The 27,514-nt window shown below is 40.6% G+C and overlaps 1 protein-coding gene across 4 annotated transcripts in view; it reads right to left on the reverse strand.

Moving 5' to 3' along the window:
- Window positions 1-27,514, reverse strand: part of nfatc3a (nuclear factor of activated T cells 3a) — a 141,523-nt gene that overhangs the window by 107,872 nt on the left and 6,137 nt on the right. For all 4 annotated transcript variants that reach the window (XM_067997864.1, XM_067997861.1, XM_067997862.1 and 1 more), the window contains exons 2-3: window positions 19,558-20,668; window positions 7,195-7,357 (exon numbers count right to left, since the gene is read on the reverse strand). In XM_067997864.1, coding sequence (XP_067853965.1) covers window positions 7,195-7,357; window positions 19,558-20,668 — 1,274 coding nt within the window. The remainder of the gene's footprint in view (window positions 1-7,194; window positions 7,358-19,557; window positions 20,669-27,514) is intronic.

A 27,514-nucleotide genomic window follows, 5' to 3' on the forward strand; every position in this document is an offset into this window, starting at 1 on the left:
TCAGGATAAGAAACACTTTCACTTTGCATGACAAGCTTTCAAAGTAGATACTTCCATAGATGTCAGCAAAAATAGCAACAGAGATCATCAGAAACCCTATCCTTCCAAGCCAACCCATCCCAATATCCAGGGTGTCAGTTGGAAGCCTTGAGCTTTACATTGCCAGTTTTGGCTGTCTGTCCGAGTTAGTAGATACTCTCTGCACAGGGTCTTGAGAGGCTAGCCAATCTCAACAGCTAGACTCTAACAGCAGCTTAGAGGCACATTGGGGATAGGAAAACACCTTCCCCACTGAGGAAGCTTTTAGGACAGTAGCTTATGCTGTCTTTGGGGCCATTCTTCAAAATGAGACATTAAACAGAAAGTTTGGCTGCCTAGTCCAGTGGTTCATGGGCGCTGATGCCATGACATCAGTTGAGGAAAATCAGAGATTTCTGCTGGTGTCCTGAACAACATTCCTCCTTCAACTAATACTACCAAAATTAGAACCGATCACCATATAAAGATGGAAATGCTCCCAGCTATATCCTTTGAAACATTACAAAATTCAAAAGCTAATTTGAAGTTTAAAACAATGTTGCTCATGAATTTACATCATATGTTGTAATCTGGTGATAGTCTAAAACAGACATTTTCTTTTCCCCCCCCAGAAGAGAGCATATGCCAAGAGGTTGCCGAAATCCACCCAAATGTATGAAAAATATCTACTTTAAGTATTTTTGGCTGACATTCATTTATGGGGTCCACCTTTCATTGGTAATTGAATGAAGCTCCAGAGATACCTTAGCGGTTTTCAAACGTTTCTGTTTGGGGGAACCCCTACAAATATTCACACTGCCAGAGACCTCCTCTGAAAGATAGTCTCTGCTACCCAAAAGAATGAAGTGATATTATTGCAGAAAATGTTCATTAGTATAAAGCAACAGAAATGAATGTGCTAATAAGTCAAGAAATACAGAAAAAAAATTCAGAAATCTGATGGTCTCGGACCTAGTTTGACAACCTATGCTTCACCCTTCCAATTAAAAACAATAGAGGGATGATAAGTGATAGAATCCCATAACGCTGTGCTCAACAATGTGCACGTGAACGGAAATGGAAATTTTCAGTTTGCCAAGAATGGGAATGATTCCAAGAATCATCCTGTGACACAAAGCAAATGGCATTCAGTTATTGAAGTAGTAGACATCTTGCTAACAGTGTGGCATCGCTTTACAGAATTTTTGATCAGTGAAGACCAACCAGAAAAATTTTTACTTACATTCTGACAACAAAATGAAAAGTAAAACAATTTAATGTGTAATATAATTGAGAGAGTATAACTCCTGTTGTGGAAATAATATAAAGGCTAAAATCTGAGAATCTCTCATCTGCGAATTATTCAATATATTTGGGGTTGATACCAGAATTCTATTTGACAGTATCATGCTTTGGGATTTTTTGACTAATTTTGCACGGAAATGATTTGGAAAACAGCTATATCATTAGGGTTTTCAAGCAAAATATATTCACAGAAGTTTAAAAATCACCAAGACAATAGGTGGTTAAAATGTTAATGAGCTCGGTATTGAAGTTCTTTCCCAAAGACAAGAGACAATCTGCTAGCCTGCGTCAGTAATCAATAAACACCTCACACCAATTACCGCCCCATCAGTTTACTCTCAATCAGCAAAGTGATGGAAGGTGTCGTCGACAGTGCTATCAAGCGGCACTTACTCACTAATAACCTGCTCACCGATGCTCAGTTTGGGTTCCGCCACGACCACTCAGCTCCTGACCTCATTACAGCCTTGGTCCAAACATGGACAAAAGAGCTGAATTCCAGAAGTGAGGTGAGAGTGACTGCCCTTGGTCAAATGCTGCCTTGATGTCGAATGTGGCACCAAGGAGCCCTAGTAAAATTGAAGTCAATGGGAATCAGGGGGAAAACTCTCCAGTGGCTGGAGTCATACCTGGCACAAAGGAAGATGGTAGTGGTTGTTGGAGGCCAATCATCTCAGCCCCAGGACATTGCTGCAGGAGTTCCTCAGGGCAGTGTCTTAGGCCCAACCATCTTCAGCTGCTTCATCAATGACGTTCCCTCCATCATAAGGTCAGAAATGGGGATGTTCACTGATGATTGCAGTGTTCAGTTCCATTCGCAACCCCTCAGATAATGAAGCAGTCTGAGCCCGCATGCAGTGTGACCTGGACAACATCCAGGCTTGGGCTGATAAGTGGCAAGTAACATTCGCGCCAGATAAGTGCCAGGCAATGACCATCTCCAACAAGAGAGAGTCTAACCATCTCCCCTTGACATTCAACGGCATTACCATCACCGAATCCTCCATCAACATCCTGGGGGTCACCACTGACCAGAAACTTAACTGGACTAGCCAAATAAATACTGTGGCTACAAGAGCAGGTCAGAGGCTGGGTATTCTGTGGCGAGTGACACACCTCCTGACTCCCCAAAGCCTTTCCACCATCTACAAGGCACAAGTCAGGAGTGTGATGGAATACTCTCCACTTGCCTGGATGAGTGCAGCTCCAACAACACTCGAGAAGCTCGACACCATCCAGGACAAAGCAGCCTGCTTGATTGGCACCCCATCCACCACCCTAAACATTCACTCCCTTCACCACCGGCGCACAGTGGCTGCAGTGTGTACCATCCACAGGATGCACTGCAGCAACTCGCCAAGGCTTCTTCGACAGCACCTCCCAAACCCACGACCTCTACCACCTAAAAAGGACAAGAGCAGCAAGCACATGGGAACAACACCACCTGCACATTCCCCTCCAAGTCACACACCATCCCGACTTGGAAATATATCGCCGTTCCTTCATTGTCACTGGGTCAAAATCCTGGAACTCCCTTCTTAACACCACATGGATTGCAGCGGTTCAAGGCGGCGGCTCACCACCACCTTCTCAAGGGCAATTAGGGATGGGCAATAAATGCTGGCCTTGCCAGCGACACCCACATCCCATTAACGAATAAAAAAACCCACTGTGTTGGTAAGTTCCTGGTCCCGGGCACTCGGCAGGGGTTGCCTAGCATAGGCCTTCCCCTCTGGTTGGGAACACAAGGACGTAAAATTGGGACAACAACAGACACCAATCAGGTTTTTAGACAAGAAAGCTGCTGAGGCAAACTCTGGCCAGACTCAAATGGTTAGGTTACAGGCAGGTAGTTAGATGTTATTTTGTTTAAGTCAAGCAAGATGACCTACTTATTTACAGAAGTGTTAGATGTTCATTTTTTTTTTATTATTACTCAGACAAATTGGACTGATTGAATTAGTGTGTCTGATCATAACTCTTGCTCCATAATGTTCACTTGCTGTTTGAAAAATAAAGTAGCTTAATCTTTGTTCTGGCCTTGTCTCCCTTAAGTGTAAACCAGTGCGTCTACTGAAAAATTGCAGAAGCTCAGGGCATGTGCAAAAGACATGGTTCTCCCTTATTTATGAGGGGACAGGGAGAGAGCGGCCTGGAACCAGAGGTACTGCCAAATTTAATGGCAGAATCTGATTAAAATTTTTGGACACCATTTTCCGCCCCCAGCCAGATCAAGAAGCTGGCTGGCTGTCTGGCAGGAATGCATGCAGGACTAGGCCTCAGCCGGGGAGCGAAGAGGAGGGAGGGAAAGAGCGCGGGGGCCGGAGGGAGTGCGGGGAGGTTAACAGGTTTGCTTGGAAGGCTGGAGGGGAAGCACTCCTGCTCCTCCTGGCCCACAAGGAGTTGGAAAGGCATTTGCCTGTTGGAGCCAGCCATTCTCACCTCCCTTCAGCTGTCGGGTTTTCCGAGGCCTGGGAAACCCAGCTCGCTAGCATTAAATCTGAAACACAGCTAAAATTTGAGGCAAGTAGCCTCATTAAAATATTTAAATTAGGGACCCGCCTCCAGAGAGGTTAGTTGCCTGCCCCCCCAACTCGCCTCTGTTAGTACCGGAAGTGGGCGCCTTGGGGTCGGATATCCCATTTTTGAAATTTTAACCCCCGCCCGTCCTAGATAGTTCATATGTCTAGAAAGATGTATTGTTCCATCTCCTGGGTTACTTTATCATATAGGTAAATACTGGGGAGCATAAGTAAACTCTGGGAGATGTGGGATCTGCTCACTGGTTCAATGGCGTAAGTCGCTTGTGAGAAGGAATCTACAGCAGACCCAATTTTGTAACAGACAGTAAGCTATGAGAAGCGTTTTGAGAGTTTGGGATTGATATCTGTGCCACTGTTTATATACTTGCCATTTCACAAGCAAGTAACATAGAAGTTAGTTTTAGGGTTCCTTTGGTCATGATGCATGACAAATGGCAAATATGAATGTCACAATTTCTACAATTCACAATGCCCATTGAAGGGGATGAAAGATAACTTTGATATTCAGCACAAGTCATTGAACCTTATAGAAAGGGTGAATGAAGTTTTGTCTTCAGACTTTGAAGACTACAAGTTTATTTTTTGATTTAATGGCTCTGATGGCTTTAATGTGATGTGCACTCACTTTGTGGAGTAAACCCTACAAACAACAAACTTCAAGGCAGTCAATTCCAACAGGGAAAGCTTAAGTTACCACCTATTTTGGCCAAGCCAATGTTGAATGGCTCTCCAAGATTAAAAACTACACTGGTAAGACCAAAAATTCCAAGGAAACATTCAAATTGTATGATTGATTACAACAAGTATAAACAGTAGCTCACTTTAAATGAGATGAGAACAGTTCTACTATTTGATTTGTGCTTTTACTATACCAACAAAATAAGTCCACCAATACTATGTCTTTGAGGAAAACTTTTTTTAAAAAAAAACATATCTGTACACTGATGTTGACACCAAAAGCACCAAATGTGCTCCAACACAAAAATACAAAACTGAAACCTCCAAAAATTAATCAAATCATTGAGGTGGGGGGGGAAGAAAAAAGTGAAAATAACTATTTTATAAAACTCAAATAGTTAAAATTGCTGTTATAAAACAATAATAAATAAAAGCTTCTGAAGTAGAAAGCCCATCAGTACACTATTTTTCGAGATTTCCTTCCACCCACAAAAGAGAATAGCAACAGCAGGACCAAACACAATGAATACTAAAATACTTAACTTCCATCATAATGACTTAAAACAAAAATTAAAGCTAGTTGTCCAAATATTTCCACTTGCAAGACTCCTCTATGGAGACCTAGGTATCCTCAATTCCAGCATCAGAACAGAGGAATGGATGCTGAGGTAACATAAGCAGATATAAAATTTATGTAAAAACTTGGGGGAAAATTTTTTTTACCAGAGATCAGTCTGAAAATAGAACAACATTCATACTAACTATTAAGTAGTGGATATGCCCAAGGAGATCCCCTTGGTTTATGGAATAGAAAACCATCCACTCTATTCAGCTGCTGAAATGGAGAATATATATGACTCCACAAGCAAGCCTAACAAATAGGAATATTTAAGGGGGGGGGGGGGGGGGGGGAAAGAGAGGAGGAGGAGGAGGAGGAGGTGTTATCTAATCGAGGAAAAAATATTCACTCAGCTTTTTTTTTAAAATAGTGAAAAAATTAACTACCACAAGAACATTCATTGTGTCACAAGCATTGCTCATGTTTCTAGTACATTTTGTAAACGTTCTAGAGACATGAGTGTTGACCGGAGGTCACCGGTTACAGTTATTGGCTTAATACAAAGAGCAGAAGAGTCAATTCTCTCTTAACTCTCAATTCACTTTATTCACGCCGTTAGATCATATACATATAGCTTTTACGTCTGGTTAGATTATAGACATGCAGTTTACACCAGGTTATACAGTTTTATACCCAAACTAAGATCTAAACGCACACCCACTAGGTTTCTCTGACACTCTGAGTGGTCACAGAATATAAAGGATAATACCCGAAAAGGAGAGCTGACACTGGCCAGGCGTTACGTTCTCTCTCTCTCTTGACATAGTCTCTACGTCCCTGACGTAGGGTCTTCCACTTCCGCGATGGTTGGTCTCCGGAGTCTTCGCTCTGGCTCCACGCCCCAGATCCTTCATTCGTATTCTGAATCTTATCTCTTCAAGCTGTGCTGTCTTTCTCCCTTTGGTTTAGGCCTGCTTGCTTTTGCCTGTGTCTTCTCCTCATTGGCTCTGTCCCAAGGACTTGGGTAGCATTACCTCATTACTCCTTTTCTAAATAAGGACTTCTGTCTTCTCACATCTCCTTTGTCTTTCACAAAACTTAGAAAAAGTATTCACTCAGCTTTTTTTTTAAAAAGTGAAAAAATTAACGACCACAAGAACATTAATTGTGTCACAAGCATTGCTCATGTTTCTAGAAACATGAGCAATACCAAAACCATGAGCAACACCAAAAAATGCTGTTCTCATACATAAAGCAGTCAAAACGGGATAAGATTATTATACACAACTATTCAAATATTGCAAGTTGAAAACCAACTTGTGCAGAATTTGCTGAATGCTTTGTTTCCTTTTCTAGTGGGTTTCCAGAATGCAGTTTGCTAAATTTACAAAAATGCCAAATTTACACTTTTCCAATGCATTGAAATTGTATTGACAATCAACTGTCCCAGCTGCTTAGTTTTCAGTGCATCAACAGTTGATGGTGAACTTGTGAACCCAAGCAGTCATATCACAACCACCAGCAATAAATAAGAAATTATGCTGCAGAATTCAGATGAGAGAAAAAAAGAGATGGGATGTGTGAATTTTAGTTCGGCTTCCTTTTTGCCAATAAACCTCACAAAGATGCAGTTGTTAATTATTTGACAAAGCAGGAGAGACGAGCTGCAGACAAGTTTTATTGCGTATCAAAACACTGCTAAAATAAAATACAATACAAAATTTTACAAAACTGCACAAATGAAAAAGAACAGAAATTTTCTGCCAACAAAAAAGTCCTTCTTCCTTGAAGCCAATCACATAATTTTGCAGCATTTGTGCTTACGTGCAATCTTTCCTATCGTGCATTGTTACCAATATGGTAAGTAAGTCTAGTGACTATACCAATAAAATCTGGTGCGCATAGGACTCCACCATATTAAGGCAAAATAAAACGGGCTTGCCAGCTACATACCAAATTTCACAATAATTATGGCATTTCTAAAAGCAAAATTTGATATGCACTAAAAACACTTTACTCTTTCTTTTTGTAAGGGTAAATTGGTTTACATGATCAACTTCTGTCAGCAATCAAGTAAAATTAGGAAAGTACCTTAACAACCGGGTGTCCTCCAGAAGATGCCTTCACAGCTCCTCGACTTCCTTCTGTCTCATAGTGAGCTCTGTGATGGGTCTTCGGCTGCATTTCAATCTTTAGATCATACTGCATATACTGACTTGGTAAGGGCCAGTCTAAGGAAGGCAACGATGATGTACTGAAAGTCAAAATATACACATGATTTAAGTACTCGTTGTGAAATTTTATTATACGTATTTCAACATGCCCATCATATGGATATTTAAAGCAGTATCTTATATAGAGTATGGATAAAACATATGTAGATAAAAAACAAAGTGTTTCCCTTCAATACCCTGTTAACATTTATAACTATATTTGTCCCTTCAAGCTTAGTAGACAAAACACTACAGGTTACAAATTTCCCTATTGCCCTGTGGCAATGCTACTGCATGATCGGCCAAAAAGAGCAAGCATTGTGTGGGGTGAAGATGGTCACATAAGTTGATTCTCCATCCTGAGAGGCAGTATGGAAGTTGGAAGACTATTAAAATGAAGCTAACTAAATTTTAATTTGAGCACAAAGTAATCATGCTTCTATCTATTTCAAAAAAGTTCAATTAAAACAAATAAAATGCATTTTTGTATAAGCTACAATGGTAGTTTTAAAAAAAAGTACATTTTAATTATGGTTATAGTTACATTTTTAACCAAAAATACAAGAGAGCACTGCAACAGGTATGGAACACCAATATGTTGATTCAATTCTCATTCTATTGAACTCTGATCTCAACTAGGTGCAAGGTGGCTCAACAAGAGATCGGGCCCTTTCCAAAGATAGGAAGGTGAAAAAGGAGACCATCATTGGCTGTTCCAGTGCATTTTTGTTTTTACCAACTGGTAAAAAAAGGTGAAGAGTAACCTCCTTCAGCATTAAATACCTTCCCAAACCCTGGCATCGGTGGCAGAGCCTTCAGTTACCTCAGCCTTACTCTCTGGAACTGCCTCCCTAAACCCCTCAGTCTCTCTACTTATCTATACTCCTTTTAAAATCCTTCTCAAAACACATCTTTTGCACCTAGCCTTCAGTCACCATTCCCAACCTCTCGCCCGTGGTTTGGCATCTGTTCTTTTCATTAATTTTCTGAAGTACCTTGAGATGTTTTGTATGTTAACGGCAATATATATGTATCAAGTTGTTGTTGGTTCAGTGTGATAGTAGCAGAGACATGCAAGGTGGTTAGGCTGGGGCATTTTATTTTCAATAAATAAATGAGTCGAAACTCTGCATTGAAGGCCAGTGTGACAGTAAATACAGAATGCCATTAACCTTACTGCTATCTTTCAAAATGTGCACCTCTTTCATAAAACACTACAAAACTGACTTTCCCTTAAGTTTCCAATGATGAATGTTATATGGGATCAAATATAGAGAAACAATGATCAGCAATTAATATACATCAAGCTAAGATTATAAAAATAGATTTATTTTTGACTTCAATGCTGAAATGTTACTGCAATCCCCATGAGTATGGGGAAACTAAACCCCAAGATGAAGTAATTTCTTTCACATCATTACACATCCCCTTCACCCAATTTAATTATTGTGACCTTTTCACAACTCTTCACATTTCTGTGGTCGGAGTAGCCTGTGCTTTTTAATCAGGCCACTGAGGCTGCCATTACACATTTTCCTGCTGTGAATTATGGGTAAATTCTACAATCGCCACGTCTAATGTTTGTGAAAAGATATATCCTTGTATCATTCCCATTTATATAGTGAAACTAAAAGAGGATGCAAGCTTTGAATAAGAGGAACTTGACTCAGTTACATAATTTGCACATTAATTCTCAACCCCTAAAGAGGTCACTGTAATCTAATTAAGCCAAAACAAATTGGGGGAGTGGGAGGAAGAGGAGATGGAAAGGGAGGAGGACAGGGAAGATGAAGAGCTGGGGGGGGGGGGTGGGGGGGAGGAGGAGGGAGAGAAGAGACTATAAGGAGGAGGAGGGGACGGGGACAGAAGACAATATAAGAGAAAAGAACAGGGGAAAGGGGGAGCAGTGGTTGGGGGAGAAAGAAGAGAGCCAAAAGAACATACTGGAAATGACACGCTATTGTAGTACAGGCTGCTCTTTGAGGTTGGGAATTAAATAACATTCTTGAGGCATTGCAGAGTTTTCAGAGTCTCAGTTTGGCTCAAAGATGGCACTCTTGCTTCTAAAGTCAGAGATTGTAAGTGCAAACCCCACTCAAGGATTTGAGCACATAATCTAGGCTCACACGAGTACAGAACTGAAGAAGTGCTACATTGTTGGAGATGCTGCCTTTTGGGTAAGATATTAAACTGAAGTTCGTCTGTCTGTTCATGTGGATGTAAAATGAGAGAGAAAAAAATTCAACCTCTTGGTGTATATGAAATTCAAGGGCACTGCAAGCACACGCTTGCTCGCATATACACATACATTCACATATATGCATTAATGAAACAGAATTATGAACAAAATATATTTTAAATATTTTCAATTGATACAAATTCTGCTAATAACCTGGAATCTCAGATGATCGACAATACTTAAATTAAAATATGCATCCTACAATCGTCAAGTATCCTGTAATTTTTAGTAGTAGTCTGCCACGCATTCCGAATAGGAGGTTTAGGTCTCGACACTTTTGATAAGTACACAATCAACTCCCTATTTTCACAAAGAACCTACAACCAAAACAGGTGCAAGTCTTTAATAACTATGCGTTACTGTCAAGTCAGGCTGGCAGAACGGTATAAAACTTTGTTGGTTAAGAAGAAATAAAAGGAGGACATTAAATGCTATATATCATGCCTCAATATAGGATGTTTTAGCATCCTTTTGGTAATTAAACAAATGATGGGTTTCATCCCAGTGGAATGCTCTATTCAAATGATAAACGGGTAACATGTGTCGACTACAGACATCACTGCCTGAATTACTTGCAAAGCTCTTTAGAGGGAGCTCATTATAAAGCTAGTCTGAAAACATCTCAAAACAAACCTAATGAATTTTAGTTTCAACTCAATTTCATGCAGTCACACTATGTTAGGGAATAAAGAAACATTTTAACTAATTTAGAAATGAATTTTGATTACTAAATTCAAGCAATTTCAAAACACATTCAATTAGCACTATGGGGTCAATTTTCGGATGGCTGAGGGGGTGCGTTCGTGGCGGGGCGCTCCTAAAATTGGGGAGTCCCTGAGCGGGTCCGGAGCCCAGCTCCAACCTGCCCACTTCCGGGTTCCCCAATGATGCAAATCTGTGCACGCGCATCCCCCGCATACAGGATTCCCACCGGCAATCAAAGCTGGCAGGATCCCACTTAAGATCATTATCTGGGTACTTGAGGTCGTTTACAGACCTCATTGGTTGGAGATTTTAGGAGGATTCATATTTTGGACTATCCAGAGCGTGTTTCCCATGCTGGGGGAAACACTCCGTTTAAACAGACGTGTTGTAGCCAGCGGCAGCTGCAAAGATCCATTTAACAGATGTGGGGTAAACCCTCATTCATTGCAGCAGGGCACACTGGCACCTCAAAGTTTTGCCTGCCACACCGTTGTCTCCACACTCAAAATTATTAAATCAAACCCTAAACTCTGCTGTCCAAACACATTTACCTACTTTGTGGACCCCCTCACACCATCAGGATTGGGGAGGGGTTCCATTGCTGCGTTCATCACTCCATTGGAGGACAAGCAACATTACCAGCCTCGCCAGGCATGCCGTCCACCTCCACCACGTGAAGTTACACACAGTGCTGCGCAACAGGCACCTGCACAAAGTAGTCGTGCAACTACACATACTCCCACTGTAGGGTGACCCAATGGGTGGCATCAAGGGTGTTCATGGAGAACCTCATGAAAGGGCATTATTGCACAAGCAGTCAAGAATGGCCAAGACGTGGCAGTAGTGGTGACAATGTAATATGTAATGTGAGTTGATCAGAAATCAAATATAAGTAAAAACCATGACAAACCCTCAAACACCCTTGTGCATCCCCTTCATGCTCACGACACGTTTGCCTTACGCTTCCTACTATACATGTGATGCATGCCCTGTGGCTGCAGCACAGGTAGTGGCAGGTTGGGTGAGGCTGACCGTGAAAGAGATGCATCAGAGAGTGCATATGAGATAGGGCCATGAGATTGGACGAGGATTGGGTTGAGTGGTAGTGGTGGGATGAGTGCTGGCGAGGTGAGTAAGTGCAGGTAAGATGAGGATGAGCTTTGAGTGGGTGTGAGGAGTGATGTGATAGAATAGTGTTGGCTGTGCAGGAGATGTGGGGTGGGGGCGGTGATGTGGCAGACAGAGTGTAGGGGAATGAGTAAGTGTACTCACTTCGGCTGACCCACTTAGGTCATTGAAGCGTCTCCTGCACTGTATGCAGGTGTGTGATATGTTGGTGGTGCTGGTGACCTCCTCTGCCACCTCTAGCCAGGCCTTCGTGGTGGCAGAGGCAGGCCACTTCCTCCCGTCCGCTGGGGAGAAGATCTCTGTCCTCCCCCTCCTCCTCACCCCATCCAGTAGGACCTGGAGTGAGGCATCATTAAACCTGGGAGCAGCCTTCCCCCTGGGCTGCTCCATGCTGTAATTTTGGCTCCTTTCTGCAGCAGTCAATGGAGGACTACCCCTTTAAATAGGGCTCCTCCAGCTGATAGCCTATGATGCGGGTGCGCAGTCCGCCCGCTGCGTAGCTTTCCAGGGCGAAACCTGAAAGCCAAGGTAAGTGGCTTCAATTTACATACGATCGCGTGGGGAACCCACCGATTTTACTGGGCACGTTACCCACGCACCCAGTCAACCCCCCGCTGGCAACCCGCCTCCCTCCTAATATCGGGCCCTATGAAACCTATTGAAAATCCCAAACAATTTCAGAGATTTTCAGAATTTGAGTTGAGCACACAAGTGTTCAGCCTAATCTCCGATATCCACTTGTTAAAATTAATAAAAGGAGACCATTCTCCACATAGCATCAGTTTCAGATCCCTGACTGTTGGATCAGCACAAATTCTGCATAACAGAGAGAACAAAGTACATGAAAGTGTATTGCTATGTACATATTTATCCAGACACTACCATAATTTAAACGAGCAGAATGAACCAATGAAGTTAAATCACTCATGTGCTGACTATTAATGTAATGTAGGACATCCAAAGTTACTCCTATATTTTTCTAACTAATGTGTGATTCTTTACTATTATATTAGCAATAAAAGTTAAGGGTTAAAGAACTAAAAGGGCAAAAGTAAGCTGGACTGGACGTTAGATCGTAAAAATCATTAACTGGTAAAAGGACTTTATAATTCTTACAGTAATCAATGATCAAATAATACACATTCCACAGTAACCTTCAGAGCCATTACCAGAAGTATTCGCATCCCATCTGCTGTATTACAGCTCTACTACTGAGGACAAGAGTTTAATTTAAATAAATACCCTCCAATTCAATATTGCAATTTTCTACCCATTTGTTTCATACAAATTGGTCTGTAGTTCAGATTAACAATATTAATTGACCTACCTAAATTAACCGAGTGTTAAAATATCTCAATTGTTTAACCTGGTGTCTAAGTTACCTTACTTACTCACTTCTATTTGGACAAAACCTTCTGCAGACAAACTACAAACAGACAATGCATACGGCATCTATATTTAAATTCTGCTCACACTAAGATGGACATTGGCAGCATCACACAGACCTCACTACCATTGCTAAGTAATCCAAGATTTTGTTGATTTTTTGCATTAATGTAACATTTTTTTCTAAATTTCAATGGTATTCAGTTATGGATTGATAACAATGCATGTCAAAAGTAGTAACAGTACAATTCAAATGAAGTACAATGTTTGCAAGAATACAAAATTTATTTTCAATACAGTAACAGCTAACAAATTTTCTACTTTCAATTACCTAAGATTAAATTTTTAATCTCATTATGAGTTTTTACATTATTTATAGCTCCATAATTGCTCCTGTTTACTCCCTAGAGCCTCTGCAAAGGAAAATCATTACAAAGCTTTTAACACAAGACCTTTTCTGGTTTTAGTAGTCAATATAGGCAAGAATCATTCCCCACTGCTACATTAGTAGCAGCACTTTGGCATTCATGTTGCAATTTCCTTATTTTTTTTTTCGAAGTGTCAACTCAGCATGAATTGTGAGAACATCAGATATGGGAACATCCTTTAGAATATACTGTTTACAGGATAGATGGAATTCAGTTTGGATGATACTGATCTTGATCTGAAATTGATCTCCTCAGCGTTTGCAATACACCTCTGTACCTGAAGCAGGCCATGCAGCAGATGGTGTCAAATTACAATCTGAGGTAGCACTGTGATACACCACGAGGCTGTAGATTAGCTGGGGACTACACTAACATGATTCACGTCACGGTCACGTTCAATACAAAGATAAAATGAGACTTCATTCCAAACTAGAAATGGGATTTAACATTTGCACAGGACGTTGAATTGAAAATAGATGCAAGTTAGGAACAAAGAATCTATATAGCACCCTTAATATACTGAAATGCCGTGGCACATTTTAAGAGAACGGATTGAGCTGTAGGCGAATTAGGAGAGCTGACTGAAAGTACTGTCAAAATTATGTTTTAAGGAGGCTTTTAAAGATGGGGTTTGAAGTAACAATGCACAGGTATAGGGGTGGGGTTGTTCCAGGGGGTAAGACCTGGATGACTGAAAGCACCACCACTAACGCCAGGAGGGGAGGATGCACAGGGGCCAGGGTGGAAAGAACACGGGCTCAGGTGGGATTGTACAGCTAGTGGAGATTGTAGAGGTAGGGTGGGGTTACATCACGAAGGGATTTGTAAACAAGGACAACGCTTTTGAATTTGGCGCACTGGGAGACAAAGTGCTAATGGAGATTAACAAAAACAAGAATGATGAGTGAGCAGGACAGAATGCAGTGGTAGAGATATGGACAAGTTGGAGTTCATGTGAGGAGGAACTTGGGAAGTCAGCAAGGAGAGTGTTCAATAATGGGTGGGGAGATGTGAGCAGATAAATCACCTGTTATTTTAATGAAATTAAGACTTGCACAATCCAGAAAAATAGATTTTCTCCAAATTTAACAGTCTGGACGGGTCATTCTCAAATAACAAAGCTAATTCTGCAACTGTGTTAGATACAACTTGAGACTGATGTATCAAAGGGATTCCACAATTTTACTCTGATAGTTCACCAACCTTTACAATAGACACACCTTTCAACACAATTAGGCTGAAACAAGACTATAGGTTAACCAAAAGCAAAATACTGCGGTTGCTGCAAATCTGAAATAAAAACTGAAAATGCTGGAAAAGCTAAGCATGTGAGGCAGCATCTGTGGAGAAAGAAACAGAGTTAACGTTTCAGGTTGAAGACCTATCGTCAGAACTGGGTTAACCATCTGCTTTGGAATCACCCGAGGAAACAAGTAACCTGGGGTATACTATAAAAGACATCTTTGATCTTTTTCTAAAATAGTCATTACTGATTCCAGTCAACTAGAATTCTTGCTACAAGCTCATTAGCTTTTGGTTCGGTCCTATTAAAAACATTTCTGTTACAGCGAGCTAGCTGGATCATTGTTTAACAAAATTATGGTATCAGAAACACCCTCAGTCATTTAAAATAAAGTTGAAATATTTCAACACAAAAAAAAATTAACTTAAAACTACATAGCAATTTAGCTACACTTTCAGGAGGTTCCTTCAGAATCTGCCCCTTCAGCACTTTGTTCCCAAGTATGATTCTGTAAATAAGATTTCTGATCCCACAATCTAAATTATTTAACCTTCACTTAAGTTTATTTTAGTTGCTGGTCTGCTGATTATTTCCCAAAAGGCTAGCCAGCATTTCCTTGAAGGATTTCAGCCAGTAGCAAATGCTGAAAAAGCACCAAGGGACTAAGGCTGTAACAAGCCTGGTATTTTTAGCTTCAAGGCTTCTGAAGGCTCAAGTTAATGTATACACTGAAGCCTGTGTTTTGAATCTAACTTTGGGGTCTATATAAGTAGTTCAAGAGGAAATTTTATTTGGGGCTGTACATGCAGCTTTGAGCTGAACTCTTCATAGTCACACCTGCTTCGAACAGCCAACACTTCAAATGTAACTTTTGTTACAATCTTAGGAGAAATCAATTTTGGTCGTTGCACCTTATGCAACAAGTCTAAGCAAGTCAGCTGCAAGCGCTGGGACTACACTTTTACATGTTATAAGTCCCAGAATCCATGCAGTTACCATTCAGAACTGCAAAAGCAATATTTTCTTTGATGAACTAGTTTAGAATTTCTAGCTCTGACTCATGGGGAGTCTAATTATTTCACTTTGAACATATTACACATTTTGGAGTTATATCAAGAGGAATGCACACACACTATAAGTCCAGTGTGAGATAGTTAGGGAGTGGAACAAGACCATGCCCCAGTATACAAATATCATTTTAGACTTTGAGAGTCTTAATGTGTGAGGCCTTAAATAGGCTTTGTAACAAAACATGCAAATAGTGGTTTGGGGGCAGGAGTTTTTCCACACGTTTTGGTGGGGGATGGGGCAGGGGGAGAGGAGAAAGAGGGAACATTATCAGAAATCACTTGAAATTTTGTTACTCAGGAGTCATTTCAACTTTAGAAACAAATTTTGTTTGGAAAATTGACTGTTTTCAATATTTATCACTTAAAAGGGGTATAAAAAGTATGGACTTATTTTTCTGATTCAACACCTGAAACTACAACCTGCCAAAGAATTGATGTTTAAAGAGGGTAGTTTAAACAGTAATGTTAAATTTGATTCCCTAATCTAGTAAGAGGTGGTGGTGGAGGAGGGGGCAGGATGATGGAGAAGAGAGAGGAGGGGGAGGGGAAGGGAAGCAAGAAAAGGATATGGAGGAGGGGGAAGAGAGAAGAGTGATGGGGGGGATGGGTAGGAAAGTAAAAGGAAAGCAAAGAACTTGTGTTTATTTGGCATCTTTCACAACCATAGGATGTTCTAAAGTGCTTTACCGCCAATTAAATGTTTTTGAAGCGTGGTCACTGTTGTAATGGAGGGAAACGCAGCAGCCAATTTGTACACAGCAAGGTCCCACAAACAGCAATGAGGTACATGACCAAATAATAGTTTTTTTAAAAACTGATGTTGGGTGAGGAATAAATATTGGTCTGGACACCAGGAGAACTCCTCTGCTCTTTTTCTGAATGGTGCTATGGGATCTTTTACGTTCACCTGAGAGCAGATGGGGCTCAGTTGAACGTCTCATCCAAAAGACAGCACCTCTGACAATGCAGCAGCCCCCCCGTAGTGCACTGATTATCAGCCTGGATTATATGCTCGTCTCTGGACTGGGGCTTGATCCCCATCATCCACAAGGCCTCAAATTAGTTCTTAGAAGTTCCTGCAAATGCCCCCACTATCAACCTAGCCACCAATTTGTTTCAATAGGGAGATGGGGCAGAGGACAGCGAAGGCAATTCCCCCTCCTTCAAGAGGCCCCGAGTTTGCTCTGAAGGAGGTCGCAGATTCCAATGTCAGGTGGAGGAGGGGGGGTCACATGTTCCGAGAGTGAACCGAATTTCCAATTCAACGCAGAGAAGCAAGCTTCCTGCAATCTCGGGCTCTCTGTTGAAGCAACGGGAGATCAAGCAACATTAGCAGTCTGGCGCAGTACAGGTTGCCAGATGACTACTGTTGGCAGCAGTGGAGGGTTGCAGGATTCTGGTATTCAGAAGTGGGGTAGGAGGAGTTGCAGGCTCAACTGCTACTTTACTGCTGCACTTCCAATTAGCTACTCTCTTAAAAGACAATCTGCTGCTTCCACGCCAAAGGTGTTCAGAGGATATTGAGTGCACAAAATGGAATATTGCATTTTCCTTCATTTTTTTTCCTACTTGCATTTCCCCCCTGCTGTCCTGGTTTCATTTTAAATACTTCAGCATATGCCTGCCTTTCAAATACCGTTGCAGGGAAGAAATCCCATTTCTGCAGGGACAAGTTATCTCGTCCACATTGTCAGGCAGTGCAGTCATGCCCAGACAACTCATTCAAGGTTCAAGAGGAATGAAGCCATACAAACTCTTAATACTTTATCCCTGTCAGATGCTTAGAAAGAAATTTCAGAGTAAATTTCAGTTCTTAAGGACAGCATGCTTCACTTTTGCAGTTTTTTTTCGAGGGTGGGGGGGGGGTGGGAAGGAAGAAGACATGTTACAATTTTATTGGGCTGATTTTTCAAATGTGCCATAATGATGGGAAGCCTCGCCCTCCCCCCCCAACCTATGTACATTGGGAAATTGACACATTGCCCACGATTTTTAATTAATTAAGATCAATGGACAGAAAATCATGGTCTGCACGGCCATGGTTTTCCGATAGGTTGTGCACATTAGTAAAATCAGTCATTTATATTTTAATTAAAAACTGGGGAGTACATTTTTGTCTTTAGCATTTCAGGTGCAGGAATTTGAGTGCATGCGCCCTCCAATTTTCCATCCATTAAAATGACTGATGTGTGTACCAGGCACCCAAGGATTTGCGCCAAGTGATGAAGATGAAAATGCAGCTCATTTCCTTTAAATCTTCTATTTCTAAGTGTATTTTTTTTTCCATTCAACAAAGTGCAGCATGTCTGTGCAGGGGAATGCACACTTTCTAATTTCAGGAGACCAGTGTCAGAAGCAAGCATATTCAGGTGTTTTACCACACTTCAGAAGACAACCCCACTGCATCAGTATGAATTCCATTTCCCTCAATAGCTATCCTTCTTGCCTTGCTGAGTGCCAATTTATGTTGAATTGTAGACCTATGAATACTTGAAACTAGTTCAGGACTACTCAAACTCATTTCATATAGGGACCCTTCTAGCCAGTAGAAGCACCTTCATCCAATTACCTAGTCTGAATTTGAACCCATGTTTAAAACTGCTGAAATTCATTTGAATTTTGTCTTCGATATTGTAAACTCCTTTCTTTCATCCCTCTTATGGCATGTTATTTCTTCATTGCTTAATGCCAATAGTTCTTACTCAGCACAAGCAAAATAGCTCTGAAGATCATGCAACAACAACTTGCATTTATATGGTGCCATTGACATGGTAAAACATCCCAAGGTACTTCACAGGAGCGCTATCAGACAAAATCTAACATCGAGCTATATAAGGAGATATTAGGACAGGCAATGAGGTAAGTTTTAAGGACAGTTTTAAAGGAGGAGAGAGAGGTAGAGAGGCAGAGAGGTTTAAGGAGGGAATTCCAGAGCATGGGGCCTACAGAGCTGAAGGTACTGCTGCCAATGGTGGGGCAAAGGAAATCAGGGAAGCACAATTGGCCAGAATTGGAGGAACACAGAGTTCTCGGGAATTGTAGGGCTGGAGGAGGTTCCAGAGATAGGGAGGAGCGAGGCAATGGAGGGATTTGAACACAAGGATGAAAATTTTAAATTTGAGGTATTGCTGGACCGGGAGCCAATGTAGGTCAGCGAGCACAGGGGTGATGGGAGAACAGGACTTGGAAACAGGACAGTGCAAGTTAGGAGACAGACAGCAGAGTTTGGATGAGCTCAAGTTTACGGAGGGTGGAAGATGGGAGGCCGACCAGGAACGCATTGGAGTAGTCGAGTCGAGACCAGTTATTCCTCTACCTTAAAAGGCATGGGTAACGACTACTGTTGTTTGGAGTTATACATTATATACTCTTTAGTGCAAGAGAATCTAACCTATATACAGCAATTTCACTTACGCTAAGGACCATACATAAGAACCACCATCATTTTGCCTTGTGCATGACTATTGTAACTAATTTACTTATTTTATGACATGCCCTATGACAGGTACTGTTTACATGCCAAATATATTTATTTGCTTTCAGGTAGAAGAATTTCAAACACTGATCATATGCCATCAATTTGTATTGCTGGAATTATATCAACAATTTAAAAATACTCTAAAAAGTTTACTGCATTTCTATCTTATCAATAAAAACACTTTTACTTCCCAGTCAGGGAACTATTTGCAAAATGGAATTTTGTCTTAAGGTCAACCAAGAGTTACTTTCAAAAAGCACACATTACTACACTAAGATTGAGAGACTCTAACTACATTAATTCTGCTATTTTTACTTCACTTTTGGCTACAGCTTTTAAGGGAGAGAAACATACACTACATCAAGAAACTCTCATCCTTTTCAGCCATCAAGTCCTTGAATTGGACTTCTGCAATCTTAATATGTATAACAAACCAAGCATTCATTATCAATGGTACAGCCACCCGAAGGTACCTTTGGCTCCACAGCATTTTCATTTTTATTCCCTTTTCTTTTGGAAAAAAAAATCCTAAAGACAACATTCTAAAACAAGTGCCGGACTTACCGAAAAATAGGTGTATGGCCACCAGGTTTTGGTTTGTTCCAAGTGAAATGTGAGGGAACAGAAAGAAACTGTTCACTTGACAAATCTTTCTTTAAAGGATGTGGAGAGCCAGAAAGATCATCTACTGGAGATTCAACTGAAGGTGACAAGCTTCCCTGATCTTCTGAAGTCAAATCTATTTTTCCTGACACTGTAGCAGCCTGGTCCTGAGAGGTCTTCCTTGATTTTAAAGGGATGTCAGTCTCTGGAGAACAACACTGAAAAGGTATGAGCCCAGGACTTAGACTTGAGGCACCTTGAAGAACAGTATTACCAAGCCATGTATCCTCTGTGACACTTCCTCTTGGGGAATGGCCTGGAGATGGTGTTGGTGAATGGTGGGGTGAAAGTGAACCTGCATAACAGATCTCTGCACTTGAATGTCGCCGCTTTCCCCAAGGTGAAGTGGGCCTAGATGATGGCCTTGAAGTTGGGCGAGGGCTGAGCCAGTTTTCATCAGTAACACTAGCTCTAGGTGAATGGCAGGGTGATTGTCTAGGAGATAGTGAATGTGCAAATGCATAATTTGGCTGCCACGTCTCATCTGCTGGGCAACATCTAGGTGACCCACTAGGAGAACCAAGTGTAAATCGAGCAGCAGCTTCATTCAACTCAGAGTCTACATCATCGTATATGTGAGAGAAAGATTCACATGACGAAGCATCGGAAAACCAGCTCCTGGAGGAAATGCTGCTAGCAGGACTTGGGCTTAGTGATGCATCCCTGTAATAAGCAGGATCAAGAGGAAGATATAGATGGTCCCTGGATGGTCTTTCCATATAGTCATTATCTGTGCCATTTGCATGCACTTCTTCATTAGGCCCAATTCCTTGGTGACAACTGGGAGAAATAGAGGTGATTTGAATACTAGGGCATTCAAAGGCTTTTGGAGTACCTACAGGATTATACTTAGACTCCTGGATATTAGCGGTCTGCAGCCGATGTGGTGATGAAAATATTGTAGAATGCGTCTGCATTTCATGGTGATGAACACCTATTGGTTGGATTATACTTGACTGAAGGTTACCTTCATTAAAGACGTAAAATGATGCAGAATCATCTGGCTCTGAATCTGAAAGAAAAAAAAACAAATAAGCTTCGCCTTTCATGTACCATATGTTTATTGTGGCTTTCAATATGGAACAAGATCTGTTGACTTCACTAATATAATGAAGTACACTACCCCTTCCTTTGCCTTTTTTGTTTCTACGACATAAAAATGTATAATATATCAGGGTCGGTTTCAAAAAGAGGCACATGTAAATGTGACATACATGTACATGTGAGTCTATTATCCTAATTTATCCATTGTTAAATTTCTGAATTTATTTCCCACTGATGTCTGCAATCCTTTTGAAGTTGCAGGCACAAAGGAACGAACAGGCAAGAGGCAGAATTAAACTTCAAGGAGGAGGAAAAATTCTCAGCTATCATAATTCTTCTGTGCCCTGGCCCATAATTTAATGTTATTTCAGTGTCTATTTGGCTCAGTTAATTGCACTCTTGAGAGTCAGAACGCTATAGGTTTAAGCCTACTGCAGGACTTAAACACATAATCTAGGCTAGCACTTCCATGCAGTACTAAAAGAGTGCAACGTTGTCAGAAGTGCTGACCTTCAGGTGAGACGTTAAACAGAGACTCCGATTAGCTGTTCCAGTGATACAGGTAGACATTTTAAAGATCCCATGGCACTATTTAAAGAAGAGCAGGAAGTTCTTGGTACGTGGATAACACTCACTGCATTTTCTAGGACTTTGTTATGCACAACATGGCTCCCACATTCACTGTTATGTCAGCAACTGTACTTCAAAGTAATTAATTGTATTGTGAAGTGCCTTGGGGCTTTAGAGAGATGTGATGAAGATGCTAAAAAACTGAAAATTCTTAAAAAAAAACAAAGACCAGAAACTCCCTCTAAACAAAGTTACAACACCTCTACAAGTAGCACTATGTTGCTAGGAGACCACAATAGCAGTCAAGATCATTAATATACTACAATTAAAACATAAGGGAATTAATACCACAAAATATTGATACTATAATATCTATAGCATTGTGATGTACTACTCCTACTCAACCTGAGGTTCATATAAGAAAAAGAAAAAGATTTGAAAAGAAGTTGATCAAGGAGTGCAAAGACTGTACTGCTGCAGTTTAGGTCTGTATTTAACCAAATGTGTTTCAGCAAGCCTGCCAAGAATGTAGATTTAAAACTTTTGCGGGATTCCTAAAAACCTTAGAATTATGGTAAATTTAAGTTGAGCATCCTGTTGCAAATTTTAGCCCAGTGGAAGATCTAAAGCCAAATGTTTACTAATGTAGGTACTGCACATGTACAGATAACCTTCATAGCAGCTATCATTCATCAAATCAAGTATTCCTTGCAATTTTCACTCAAAGCAGCCACTTCACTTTCACAATTTACTGTAAGTTGCTAGCAAGATATTTACCAGTTTAGTAACAATGAACGGAACTTTCAACTGCAAAGGCATAAAACGGACAATAGCGGATCGGGCGCCCGTTACACAACCTTTTCAATGAAGTCAATGAACAGGAAAACCAGACGGGCGGTATCACAGGCAGCTGACTCGCTATTGCCTGTTTTACACCCCCGAAGTTGAAAGTTCCGCAAAATGTAATTTAACAGAATATAGCAGGTAACTAGTACTAGGGCAATAATCTATAACTTTGAAAGGACTTTAGGCAGTACTGTCCATTAAAATGTCAAATGCCAGCTCAACTGACTCACTAACTATGCTAGCGGACTGCATTATACCAAGAGCTTTCAAGCAATAGTCAATCTGACCACATATAGCTAACAGAATGGAACCATTGTTATATCCAGATGCATTTAAAAATTCATAGTTCTCTCTGCAGTTTTTAAATTGGTACCAATCCAGAGCAGTTTTCATTTGTCAACCCAAGTTATAAAGTCTACCTATTATATTCAAGAACTCTTAAAAGAAATTTTAAAAAAGAGGGTCATCATTGTCTTTGTCCAACTACAGAGACACAAGCTAGTTCACTATAAAATATAAAGAGATTATTATTAAATAAAACAAAGTTTATATTGACTGACCCATTTGTTCTCAGATTTATGAGCTAATATTAAACCACGAAAGGAAATAGTTTAAATTTGTTCTATATTTCTCAGAGCTTCAGGCATATAGAAACAATCATATTTGTAACGGGAGTTCCACCAACTTGTCAGGACTCAACATTGCCGAGGGGCAATACACAGACTTTAAATTACATTAATGTGTAATTTTGCATAAAAGAGGTGAATTCTTAGAAGCTCACTATTAGCATTTGTTTTGTATCTTTTTTTTGGCAGGGTAGGAGAATATTTTGATGATCAAGATAAAAGGATGTCAGTGCTGTCGGATGAAACACTTTTGTCAGGCACTCCTGGGTCAGGTTGTAACACAGCAAGCTGCATGGTAAATCTTTCTTCGATCCTAATTATTTGCCTTAGCCCCAACCTCAGAAGAATGCCACATAAGAATTTTTCAATTTCCAACATCAGCAATCTTTGTGACCTGAATAATATTGTTGATTTAATGCCCAGCCCACCAGGAATTGGGTTCAGGCTATCCAAATGAGTTCACACAGAACTGTTAGACAATAACAGAGGAAACTTTTGTCCACTAAACCCAAGCTGCATTCGTTGTAGCCTGGATGAGTCCATCTTCCACATGTATATAGAGTGTGAGAAGTTGCAGCCCCTGTTGCATTATTTGAAGAGGCTGCTCCTCAATTTCTGGTTGCACTTCAGTCCTACGTTCCTGATCTTTGGCCACCCGATGAGTAGTGGGGTAGGCAAGTCAGAAAACCTCCTCGTGGGTCTGCTCCTGGGCCTGGCCAAGGTGGCCATCCACAGGACCAGGTTAGACACGGGACATGGGGGTGGTCGCTCTGGCTGCGATCTCTCTCTCACGGCTATCTCCATGCCCAGGTGGCCCTGGAGAAGGAGCATGCGTTGTCCGCCAGTACACCTGAGACCTTCTGCGACAGATGGGCACCACAGGGACTGGAATGCATAGCAGACACTGATAATATTGTGATTTAAGTTGGTTTTTGTAATTGAGCCATAAAAATGACATGGATTGCCCCAGTGTCATCAACAGAGAAACAAATTTACACCTGAACCCCTCGCCCTTTTTAAGAGCATAACTAAACAAAAATGCTACATTCAAAACCTTATCTTCCTGATGGTGCTAAATAAAGTTACCAATTAGAATAGCATATATATAGAAAATCAAATTATGACAAACGTATCTGACAGGCAAAAGTGAATTCTGTGCAGTTGATGAAAGACAATCCGTTGCTAAAAAGACCTGCCTTTTCTTCAGAAGTATTTCTGTCCAAAGGACTTAGAGGAACTGGTTTATACTTTGTCAATTGATGTTTAAAATACAAGTCAATTCCATCACCATATGTGCCACAGTCCTGCTAAATCAGATCAGATCAGATCCAGGAATGAATGCAGTCTTGTTCACTATCTGGTCCACTGAGAATGATCCACTTGTATATCTGGATTAGCAGAAACAGCAACATTAACAAGAGACAACCGGCTGGCCCAAAGGCATGAGTGTTTAATATAAATTTACAATGTATATTAAACACTGATTGCTGATGACATCATTGTGGGAACTGAACACAGTAGTTCCTGAGCCCAAAAGTATGAAGGGATGTATTAGCATCTGTAGAAACAGTCCATTAAGCCTTGCTGATTCAACGGTGTGTTAATTCAGCTCCCACGTACAAACACACAGTTTAATTGAAGCAGCCTGGCTTAATGACTATAGTTAAATTCAGTTCCCTCAACATTGTCAGGTTCAATAACTTCTCTAAATCTGTTTCTTCCAGTGAGGTCACCAGCCTTCACTATGCTTTTAAGATGTTCAACAGGAATAGAAAAAAAAAATTAACTTTTTAAAATTTATTTTTAAATGGGTGCTAATGGGGAGACAATTTAATTGTCAGGTTAAATAAAAACAATTTTTGAAAAAAAACCTTTAAAAAAGAAAATCAAACTTATTCTGGCCATTTCTTTTTGCAACTCATTTTAGAGAAATTAGAGTGTGACACAGAAATGCAATGAGTAGGAAATGTGCACTAGAGATACCAATTTTTATTATATAACTATCAAATGTCCCATAGTGCTGCTAATGGTATACCAGATGATGTAAAACACAATATATTAATCTGCTGCAACAATGTAGATGTGTGTCTCTTTAAGGCTAATTTATATTAAGTAAACACTGGGTGACTTCATTCAAAGGTTAATTATTATTCAGGCTGGAGATCAGAATCCTAGTTTTGTTTGTAGGATAATCAGCTAAGGACCTGCAAACCTTGTGACTCTAGTACAGTGTTGTCCTCATGTGGCTAATTGAGAAACCAGATGCGGCTAATTGCATTTTTGATTAGTAAATAAAAAATGGGTAACAGATACAGTCATTGGGCATGTGATCTCAATACTCATATGTATGGTGTTTGCATGTGTACTTGAACCATTGAGAGTTTGCTGGTAAAATGGTAAGACGAAAAGCAGAGTGCGTGAGTGTTCATTGATGTGGGTGCTTTACTTCCTTGGTTACTGTTTATTGGTTATCTGCTAAAATGGTATGTAACATGGGTGAAAACGCCAGACTTCAACACCATGGAAACACCAGCAACACTATGGAGTGGGAGGCTGTCATCGTGGTCACCACGACAGGCCTGCAGAAGAAAGCAAGCTCAACCAATAACGCTCAGCTCCAACAGGACACGTCATCGCAAAGGGCAAGCAGCATCCAACCGTGTTCTGGATGGAAAGCGGGGGTGAATTTTTATGCATCTCAATGCTGGGAATGTTGATTGCACAATCACTCTGATGAAGTCAAAGTACCACTTGCAGCTGCTAGACAAAAACCTAGAAGCTGCACTAAGATGTGCTATATCTGATAAATTCATGCCAGAATTCCAAACTTGGGTGAGAAATACTGCAAAGCTCTGCACTGAATGGCGATAGATGTTTGTTAAGCAAATATACACATGAAATACATATACCTGAATTGTGTGGAAGGTGTTCTCTACTAAAAATTAGTGAATGTGGCTAAAACAGTGTTGGCACAGCCACCGCTTTGCCTAGTTAGTGGTTTCTACTGGCCAACACTGCTCTAGTAGCGCATATTTCAGGAGAACTTTTCTGTAAATTCCATATTACTGCCTTTATTTACACTTTAAAAAAAAAAGTGACAGCAATTTGCATTCAACAGTGTGTAAAGTCTGGAGTGTGATAGAGATCTGATATGAGGCAGATGGGAAGTGTGCACCCAAGTTTTTATAATTATATAGATCTGATATCAAGCACGTGTCCATTGCACTCAAAAATGTCAAAAGCATAAAACAGTGGCCATTTCACATTGGTTTCTTTTGATCTGGAAATTTACCTCTAAAGCTGCAAATCTCCCTCATCACAACAAATAACCTCATTGATCTAAACATCGGTTATGCAAGCATAGAACTAGATTAGATGTCAGGTAGCTTTTCTTTTCACAGAGGCTCATTGACCTTTGAAACAAGTTGCCGGCTTGGGCAGCGAATGCGGATTTGCTACAAGTGTTCATAGGGAGGTGGACGAGTTCCAGGAATATCACTCACACAAAAGGTAGGTGGGATACTGGGTGAGGTGCCTCAGTCACGATGCTCTGCTGGAACTTGTTTTGATTACCTTCGGAGGTCGGAGAGGAATTTCCAAGAATTCTTTTTTTCCCTGTATTGGCCTAGGACTTTTTTTGCCTCTCCAAGGAGATTATGTGGCTGCTGGTGGGTGGGAAGCATTGGGGAGTTATGGTGCTTATTTGCAACATTACAGCATGGTAGGAATAAATTGTTCAGCTGATATTTTCCTGCACATTAGTTTTATATGTCTGTATTAACAGCAATTAGACTTGGGGCCTTAGAGAGACAGGCCAGCTTAAACAAAGCTTCACATCAGCAGCAGAATACAATGCGTATTACATGATATAATGCTTCTACTGTTATAAAATAATCTATCATCTGACTTACCATGAAAATTCCAGCAGAAAAAAAAATAACTCCAATTAGAAGTATTTAAAACTCTACAAAATATCTACCAGGGAGGAAGCCCTATGTTTACATTTTCAAACAGGGCTTCCCAATCAAGATGCTTTGCATTTGAGACTAGAATCATAGAATGGTTACAGCACAGAAGGCGGTCATTTGGCCCATCGAGCCTGTGCCGGATCTTTGTAAGAGCAATCCAGTTAGTCCCATTCCCCCGCTCTTTCCCCGTAGCCCAGCAAATTTTTTCCATTCATGTATTTCTCCAATTCTTTTTTGAAAGCCATGATTGAATCAACTCCCACCACCCTTTCAGGCAGTGCATCCCAGGTCATAACTACTCACTGCATAAAAAAGTATTTCATTATGTCGCCTTTGGTTCTTTTGCCAGTCACCTTAAATCTGTATTCTCCGGTTCTCGACCCTTCCACCAATGGGAACAGTTTCTCTTTATTTACTTTATCAAAACCCTAACACTATGTCTTTCTCTAATTTTTTACAACCAGTCACAGGATCCAAAGCATACGCTTAGTGCTTAATACTGAGGGTGATTTTGAACAGTGTAGCATAGAAATGGTCAAAAACTGCTGTTATTATATAACTGCTGGATATAATAAAATTATAACTAGTTTTAATTATATATACTTTATGTATACCAGTAAACCACAACTCAATTCCTAGCGCTTCCCAAAAAAATGCAACGATTAAGCTCCTGTTACACGATATTGTACACCTTCAAGTTTCAGGCAATGCCCTAGGTCACATTCCACAAATGCTCAACCTTATATTGCACACTCACCACAAATACCACCAAGAAAAAAACAATTATATAAAATAAATATTGGG

The sequence above is a fragment of the Heptranchias perlo genome, chromosome 16 (genome assembly GCF_035084215.1).
Source record: "Heptranchias perlo isolate sHepPer1 chromosome 16, sHepPer1.hap1, whole genome shotgun sequence".
Lineage (NCBI taxonomy): Eukaryota > Metazoa > Chordata > Chondrichthyes > Hexanchiformes > Hexanchidae > Heptranchias > Heptranchias perlo.